This window comes from Salvelinus fontinalis, chromosome 18 (assembly GCF_029448725.1).
Source record: "Salvelinus fontinalis isolate EN_2023a chromosome 18, ASM2944872v1, whole genome shotgun sequence".
Classification (NCBI taxonomy): Eukaryota; Metazoa; Chordata; class Actinopteri; order Salmoniformes; family Salmonidae; genus Salvelinus; species Salvelinus fontinalis.
The window spans coordinates 52,037,605-52,047,034 of NC_074682.1; the positions used below are offsets into that span (position 1 = coordinate 52,037,605).

Sequence of the window (9,430 nt, forward strand, 5' to 3'; positions counted from 1 at the left end):
TAGCTGGGTGAGACAACCACATATCACAGTCAGTCAGTACATTCATCTTCAGATAGCTGGGTGAGACAACCACATATCACAGTCGTTGTAAGCACATTTGTATGAATACAATGTATTTAGATAAAAGGCACGTTCACTGAAAAGCTACACTCAAGCACTACATTTTCAGTAGTAACCCAGATTCCCTGCCTCCGCCTGAGGCTCTCGGCTAGGCTATAGCTTGTCTGTCACAATGAGCCTGGTGTAGGACCTTGAAATATAGATTACTACAGAGCAGAGCCTTATTACGCATACAGTATCTGAACACACTACCATTCACATTACCATTGGTCCTTGATGTTAGCCCAGACCGAAGCACAGATCAGTGGGGTGACAGGCTCTTTGATTGGTTCTATCACACACTTCTATTGATAAGTTAAAAATACTTTGAAGAAATACTTAAAAGTAGTTTTTGGGAATGTCTGTACTTCACTTTACTATTTATATTTTGGGCAACTTTCACTTTTACTTCACTACATTCCTAAAGAAAATAAAGTACTTTTTACTTTTTACCTACATTTTACCTGACACCCAAAAGTTCTCGTTACATTTTGAATGATTAAAACAACTGGAATTCAATTCACACAAGACAACATCCCTGGTCATCCCTACTGTCTCTGATCTGGCAGACTTACTAAACAGAGAACCTCCCTGGTCATCCCTACTGTCTCTGATCTGGCAGACTTACTAAACAGAGAACATCCCTGGTCATCCCTACTGTCTCTGATCTGGCGGACTTACTAAACAGAGAACATCCCTGGTCATCCCTACTGCCTCTGATCTGGCGGACTCACTAAACAGAGAACATCCCTGGTCATCCCCTGCCTCTGATCTGGCAGACTTACTAAACACAAATGCATCTTTTGTAAATTATGTCTAAGTGTTGGGGTGTGGCCCTGGCTATCTGTACATTTTAAAAACAAAAAAGATATGTATAGGGGTAAGGTGACTAGGCATCAGGATATAGAGAGTCAGTATAAATGTATGTGCATGTTATGTGTGAGTGAACAGATGATGGAGTGAGTGTGTTGGAGTGACAGTGTGTGTGTGTTGGAGTGACAGTGTGTGTGTGTGTGTGTGTGCGTGTGTGTGTGTGTGTGTGTGTGTGTGTGTGTGTGTGTGTGTGTGTGTGTGTGTGTGTGTGTGTGTGTGTGTGTGTGTGTGTGTGTGTGTGTGTGTGTGTGTGTGTGTGTGTGTGTGTGTGTGTGTGTTGGAGTGACAGTGTGTGTGTGAGTGTGTAGGGCCCTGTGAGTGTGCGTAGAGACAGTGCAAAAATACAAATGAAAGGTGAATAAAGACATATTGTGATATGCGGTGATGTTGCCATACCAGGCAGTGATGCAGCCACAGGTTTGGGTTGCGACGGGAGGGACGGATGGATGAATGAACAGGATAATGGGCTGGTTGGCTCACTCACTCACTCTCATAGCAGACAAGGGCAGAACTATGGCACGGCACTTCTCCGACCTTGCTGGGGGGTCTATACTGTGCTGGAAAGATGGGGTGGCTGAATAGTCCGCTTGTGGGTGCTTGTTCTCCGGTACAATGGCAGCTTGCGACTTACCACTTTCCACTGTTTTATGCTACAGCTGAGGTGCATCATTCTCCCTGCCATCCATCCATCCACACACACACACACACACACACACACACACACACACACACACACACACACACACATACACACACACACACACACACACACACACACACACACACACACACACACAGACAGATTAGGACTCACCCTTGTGATATTAACAGTGGTGTCAGGTGGACATAGCTGGCAACACGCAGATTGAAACAACATTTTGTTAAGGTGTTGCTGCTGAAGGGAGAGGCCGAAGTGACCCCCTTAGGACTCAGAGATTTTAGCATTTTTTAACACCTGTAACTGCCATTTCTTGCAATCTAGACCAAAATAAATACCGTATTGGGGTGTGGTGCCTGGCTTTAATTTAATTGAATAAAATAAATATATATATATATTATTATTATATAGTGATGCAGCCACAAGGTGCCACAGCCAGTCCACAAGGTGCCGCAGCCAGTCCACAAGGCGGCGCAGCCAGTCCACAAGGCGGCGCAGCCAGTCCACAAGGCGGCGCAGCCAGTCCACAAGGCGGCGCAGCCAGTCCATAAGGCGGCGCAGCCAGTCCACAAGGCGGCGCAGCCAGTCCACAAGGCGGCGCAGCCAGTCCACAAGGCGGAGCAGCCAGTCCACAAGGCGGCGCAGCCAGTCCACAAGGCGGCGCAGCCAGTCCACAAGGGGCCGCAGCCAGTCCACAAGGCGGGGCGGCCAGTCCACAAGGCGGCGCGGCCAGTCCACAAGGCGGCGCAGCCAGTCCACAAGGCGGCGCAGCCAGTCCACAAGGGGCCGCAGCCAGTCCACAAGGCGGTGCAGCCAGTCCACAAGGTTCCGCAGCCAGTCCACAAGGGGCCGCAGCCAGTCCACAAGGCGGTGCAGCCAGTCCACAAGGTTCCGCAGCCAGTCCACAAGGCGGTGCAGCCAGTCCACAAGGCGGTGCAGCCAGTCCACAAGGGGCCGCAGCCAGTCCACAAGGCAGGGCGGCCAGTCCACAAGGTTCCGCAGCCAGTCCACAAGGCGGCGCAGCCAGTCCACAAGGCGGGGCGGCCAGTCCACAAGGTTCCGCAGCCAGTCCACAAGGCGGGGCGGCCAGTCCACAAGGCGGCGCGGCCAGTCCACAAGGTGGCGCAGCCAGTCCACAAGGCGGTGCAGCCAGTCCACAAGGCGGTGCAGCCAGTCCACAAGGGGCCGCAGCTAGTCCACAAGGCGGCGCAGCCAGTCCACAAGGTTCCGCAGCCAGTCCACAAGGCGGTGCAGCCAGTCCAGAAGGCGGTGCAGCCAGTTCACAAGGTGCTGCATTGACACTCCTGCGTTCTTTGGGGAGAACCCTGCTGGTATATTCTTATTTATAAGATTCATTTTAGGAAAACTGCCATTTTATCTAAACCTCTCTTCTAGCTTGAAGTGAAAACACATAAAATGTCAGATCTTGTTTTAAGGTAACAGTCCCGAACACTAGAGCTGTATTTTCAAGTACTTCAATATTCAGTCCCCTGGTGCTGCAGTTCCCTCCAAGCCAACCTAAAAGTCCTGGACCTGGTGTCCCTGGAGAAGTTCAAAGGTCAAATAGATGAACAGATTGAGTCATGTAGCTGTTTCTAGTTGTCATCCAATGTCACTAGTCGGTGTTGCCTTATGTAAGGAAGCATTTTACTTCACTGATGTAGTTTTGATACTGTAATAGCCCTGTAATTTTACATACAGGACCTAATGTTTCCCCACTTGTGTCGTGTACATGTTCTTTACTGCTTGTTATACTGACGTATCTTCTGGTTGATGTCATGTTCCTGTTTGTCTGAAACTGATGTGTTGATGCTGCTGTCTCGGTCCAGGTCTCGCTTGAAAATGTGATTTTTTATCTCAATGAGAATACCCTGGTTAAATAAAAATGTAATAAAAACATACTCCGCACATACCGGAACATACCAGAACATACTAGAACATACTAGAACAAAACAACTTATTTAACTAAGATAACAGGAACAAAAGCCAACTGTCTCTCAGTACTATATAGTACATACTGTCTACAATTACAAAAAGCATATCCTTTCATACTTTGAATGTACGATTTATTCTAAATGAGGATACCTCTGCATACATTCTCTAAAAAATGTTTTCTTCTATATCAACAGTTTTTACAAACATTTTAAGTATTCTTGGGATTTGTATACTGTATATATATATCCCCTCTTTCCAAGCCAAGTCAAACCAGAGTGTGTTATTGCCATCTAGTGTCCACAAGACATTTAGCAGGTTCTGGCATTTTGACAGAAATACAAGGACCAAACCCAGTCGATTCTCAAACTAAATTCATTTAATTAGTCTTTGACTTTTGTTGCTATTTACAATGGTAAAACAAATTAATCAAATCATGACCCCCCCAAAAAAATGTTTTTGTCTGAACAACACCAATATTCTTTAATGCATTTATTACAAGATTGTCCAGCAATTTCTAAATCACAAAGTAGACTCTACAAGCTCATAGGCCCAGTAGACAACAAGGACGTATTCTCATTGTGTGTACAGGGACGTATATTCATTGTGTATACAGGGACGTATTCTCATTGTGTATACAGGGACGTATATTCATTGTGTGTACTGGGACATATTCTCATTGTGTATACAGGGACGTATATTCATTGTGTGTACAGGGCATAATATTCATTGTGTACAGGGAAGTATATTCATTGTGTGTACTGGGACGTATTCTCATTGTGTGTACTGGGAAGTATATTCATTGTGTGTACTGGGACGTATTCTCATTGTGTGTACTGGGCTGTATTCTGATTGTGTGTACAGGGCTGTATTCTCATTGTGTGTACAGGGCTGTATTTTCATTGTGTGTACAGGGCCGTATATTCATTGTGTGTACAGGGCTGTATTCTCATTGTGTGTACAGGGCTGTATATGTATTGTGTGTACAGGGCAGTATATTCAGTGTGTGTACAGCACTGTATATTCCACCATAGTCTCACTGCTCAACTTCTCATATCCATTCACTTCAGGGGTGATAGGGCCAGGAGTTTATCCAGACCACGTAACCTGATCAGAGAGAACTCCAGGCCCTAGTTGTAGGTTTTAAACTGGGTCGTGAAACACTCTACAAATTATGTACCTTAACCTTTAGTAAACCTTCAGTTAACCTTTAGTAAACCTTTAGTAAACCTTCAGTAAACCTTTGGTAAATCTTCTTTAAATCTTCAGTAAAGCTTCAGTAAACCTTCAGTAAACCTTCAGTAAACCTTCGGTTAACCTTCAGAAAACCTTCAGAAAACCTTCAGAAAACCTTCAGTAAACCTTTAGTAAACCTTTAGTAAACCTTTGGTTAACCTTCAGTTAACCTTCGGTAAACCTTTGGTAAATCTTCGGTAAACCTTCAGAAAACCTTCAGTTAACCTTCAGTAGCTCCAAAGTTAATTATCATCCTCTTCCTACCAATTCATTCTCTCTCTTTCTGAGTTAAGCCATAAGGCACTTTTCTGTAAATACAAACTGTAATAAATTATTATTTACAATCATCTTTCCCATCAAGGTTTCAAATGATTGAGGACATCTAAGGGGCTGCAGGGGGATATGTGAAGTACCTGAACAATGTGGTACTCAACCACAAATATAAACTTTGCTTGTATCTAATATCTCCTACCATGAGCTGAAGCTGTCGATATTGTTGAAGGTGTTGAAGGTGTTTTGTTCAAGATCGTTCAGGTGATGGATTGTTATTGTGAATTCCTCAATGGCTGTTCCTCACAGCCGACCGACAGGAAACAAAACAAAAGCCTAAACTCTCTAGAGGACACAGTGCTTGAATTAGTTACAACACAATCAATTCAACTGATTCCAATGTTATGGCCATAGCGGTGCGCAGTCAGAAGGCTGGGCAGTGTTCATTAGGTACCAAAAGGAAGAAAACAGAAGGGACAATCTGAACTTTTGTAAGAAACACTTGCTTTGGTTTTCCGTTGCGAAACGTTTTACCACGGTGTGTCCTAATGAATAAGACACTAAGGACTTGAAAAAGACAACAGACTAACGTGTTCTGATCCATCTTATCTAAACGGGAGCTGGTGTTGTCAGATCATTTCCATTATAACGCTGTACCAACAGTAGTATTACAGTGACTCAAATTAAAACGCTAAACAATAATATATAAACATCGTTTCTCTTTGCCCTTTTCGATCTTACAGTACAGTAGTTATGACAAGAAGCAGTCCGAGTCATAGGCATTGGCTTTGAAATAAGGGTGTGTGTGTGTGTGTGTGTGTGTGTGTGTGTGTGTGTGTGTGTGTGTGTGTGTGTGTGTGTGTGTGTGTGTGTGTGTGTGTGTGTGTGTGTGTGTGTGTGTGTGTGTGTGTTGATCTATTAGCCTATCAGAAAAGATCAGTGAATATTGATGCCTGTCAGCAGTAAAAGTCAATTTGAGTGTCAGTGTTCAGTCTATCAATATGTATTGATCAATCTGATAGGTATTGATCTAGTCAGAAGTCTGTGTGCAGTATTACAGTCAGTAAACACCAATGCATGGTACACATAGATTCTCCCCGGTTAGTCAGTCAGTCAGTCAGTCAGTCAGATAGTCAGATAGTCAATCAGTCAGTCAGTCAGTCAGTCAGTCAGATAGTCAGTCAGATAGTCAGTCAGTCAGTCAGTCACTCAGATAGTCAGTCAGACAGTCAGTCAGTCAGAGAGTCAGATAGTCAGTCAGTCAGATAGTCAGTCAGTCAGATAGTCAGTCAGTCAGATAGTCAGTCAGTCAGTCAGATAGTCAGTCAGTCAGTCAGATAGTCAGTCAGTCAGATAGTCAGTCAGTCAGTCAGATAGTCAGTCAGTCAGATAGTCAGTCAGTCAGATAGTCAGTCAGTCAGTCAGTCAGATAGTCAGTCAGTCAGTCAGATAGTCAGTCAGTCAGTCAGATAGTCAGTCAGTCAGATAGTCAGTCAGTCAGTCAGATAGTCAGTCAGTCAGATAGTCAGTCAGTCAGTCAGTCAGATAGTCAGTCAGTCAGATAGTCAGTCAGTCAGATAGTCAGTCAGTCAGATAGTCAGTCAGTCAGTCAGATAGTCAGTCAGTCAGTCAGATAGTCAGTCAGTCAGATAGTCAGTCAGTCAGTCAGTCAGATAGTCAGTCAGTCAGTCAGTCAGTTAGTCAGTCAGTCAGTCAGTCAGATAGTCAGTCAGTCAGTCAGTCAGATAGTCAGTCAGTCAGATAGTCAGTCAGTCAGTCAGTTAGTCAGTCAGTCAGTCAGATAGTCAGTCAGTCAGTCAGATAGTCAGTCAGTCAGATAGTCAGTCAGCAGTAGCAGTTCAGAATATTGATCCAGTCATTCTAAAAGGACAATACAGTAGAATACAGTAGAATACAGTAGAATACAGTAGAATACAGTAGAATACCATTGGCTTGAGCGAGTTTTCACCATTGATAAATCCACGATGGGAAGTGTGCACACTTCAGAAGAAGGGTGATGAATCGGGACATAGCCTCAATGTCCGCAACAGTGTTGTGACGCGGTCAGTCTGCACACGTTTGTTCCACTGCAGAGTTAGTGAGTGCCGTACGGTTGAATGGGTGTTTGTTGTTATTCTAGTCCTTGTTTGTTGATGTTGTTCAGGAGCTTCCGTCACTCCAGTGTGTGGCCCACTCCTTCTTCTGGAGGATCCCTGCCTTCTGCTGGCTCTGCTGGAACTGGGGCCGGTCTTGACGGGGGATCTTCACCGCATGGTACTGAGGCACTTTGTCTTCATACTGGACCCGACGGAAGAAACCACACTGTGGGAGAGAGAGAGAGAGAGAGAGAGAGACTAGGTTGATGTTGCTATGCAACCCAAGGAAGATTTTTGGTTGCTGATTCTGAAACATTGTGCATGTGCCACAAAAGCCAAAAACATCCAGGTGATTTGCATAAAGTTTGAACAAAACAGGTGACACACAACAAGCAAAGTAAACACACCACACAACATAATACCCATATGCTGTCAACACACTCTAGCGCCGCCATTTTGTGAGAAACAAGAAACAAGTTCATTCTGGCATCCTGACCTAATCTAATCAGGAGACATATGACCAGATGCAATGAGATTATTCATGAATAGAACAGGAAGGACAATCTCATCAGGAAGAGAACATGTAAACAACTTCCTACAACGCCGGGATGAACTTGTTTCATGTATACAGAGGTTTACAGATCACAACTCAGGCAAAGTCACAGCACTGACAGGCCGGTGCAGAGCAGGCCAAGGTGCAGAGCAGGCCAGGGTGCATGGCTTTACCACTTGGAGAGAGGAGAGGGCAGAAACCTAGTGGTCTGACGCCTGCTTCTCAACCTCAGAGGGCTGAGCATGCATGTGGGCATGGTAGTACTCTGTTTCGTACTGCGGGCGGCGCTCTGTACGCTTGAAGAACCCACACTGGGGAGGAGGAGGAGGAGGGGGAGTTACAACAGAGATGTGGAGGGAGGAAGAGAGAGAACGCAGTTTGAAAAAAAGTAAAGAAGAGGAGAGATGAACTAGAGAAGAGAGGGGAGGAGAGATGACTAGAGAAGAGAGGGGGAGAGATGGACTAGAGAAAAGAGAGGTGGACTAGAGGAGAGAGAAGGAGAGATGGACTAGAGAAGATAGGGGAGAGAGATGGACTAGAGAAGAGAGAGAAGGACTAGAGAAGAGGGGGGAGGAGAGATGGACTAGAGAAGAGAGAGGAGTAGAGATGGACTAGAGAAGAGAGGGTAGGAAAGATGGACTAGAGAAGAGAGGGGAGGAGAGATGGACTAGAGAAGAGAGGAGAGGAGAGATGGACTAGACAAGAGAGGGGAGGAGAGATGGACTAGAGGAGAGAGGAGAGGAGAGATGGACTAGAAAAGAGAGGAGAGGAGAGATGGACTAGAGAAGAGAGGGGAGAGATGGACTAGAGAAGAGAGAGAAGGACTAGAGAAGAGAGAGAAGGACTAGAAAAGAGAGGGGAGGAGAGATGGACTAGACAAGAGAGCGGAGGAGAGATGGACTAGAGAAGAGAGGGGGGGAGAGATGGACTAGACAAGAGAGAGAAGGAGAGATGGACTAGTCAAGAGAGAGAAGGAGAGATGGATTAGACAAGAGAGAGAAGGAGAGATGGACTAGAGGAGAGAGGGGAGGAGAGATGGACTAGAGGAGAGAGGGGAGGAGAGATGGACTAGAGGAGAGAGGGGAGGAGAGATGGACTAGAGGAGAGAGGGGAGGAGAGATGGGCTAGAGGAGAGAGGGGAGGAGAGATGGACTAGAGGAGAGAGGGGAGGAGCGATGGACTAGAGAAGAGGGGAGAGATGGACTAGAGAAGAGAGAGAAGGACTAGAGAAGAGAGAGAAGAACTAGAAAAGAGAGGGGAGGAGAGATGGACTAGACAAGAGAGCGGAGGAGAGATGGACTAGAGAAGAGAGGGGGGGAGAGATGGACTAGACAAGAGAGAGAAGGAGAGATGGACTAGTCAAGAGAGAGAAGGAGAGATGGATTAGACAAGAGAGAGAAGGAGAGATGGACTAGAGGAGAGAGGGGAGGAGAGATGGACTAGAGGACAGGGGAGGAGAGATGGACTAGAGGAGAGAGGGGAGGAGAGATGGGCTAGAGGAGAGAGGGGAGGAGAGATGGACTAGAGGAGAGAGGGGAGGAGCGATGGACTAGAGAAGAGAGGAGAGGAGAGAAGGACTAGAGGGGAGAGCAGACTTGTCACAAACAGATGGCGCAGATGGCAATATCAAAGACATTGAATGATAAGATAATAATGGAAATAGATATAAGTTGGCTGATGTACATTTTGTGTATGTGTAAAACAACCCGTTTC

General features: G+C 45.7%; 1 protein-coding gene across 3 annotated transcripts in view; it reads right to left on the minus strand.

Moving 5' to 3' along the window:
* Nucleotides 1–3,923: 3,923 nt before the first annotated feature.
* The window catches only part of LOC129815736 (integrin alpha-7-like), a 95,045-nt gene continuing 89,538 nt past the window's right edge, over nucleotides 3,924–9,430 (minus strand). For 2 of the 3 annotated variants that reach the window (XM_055869807.1, XM_055869806.1), the window contains exon 22: nucleotides 3,924–7,390. In XM_055869807.1, coding sequence (XP_055725782.1) covers nucleotides 7,229–7,390 — 162 coding nt within the window. In that variant the 3' untranslated portion in view covers nucleotides 3,924–7,228. Of the gene's footprint in view, nucleotides 7,391–7,890; nucleotides 8,029–9,430 lie in introns of all 3 variants that reach the window. The other variant, XM_055869809.1, reaches the window with a different exon arrangement.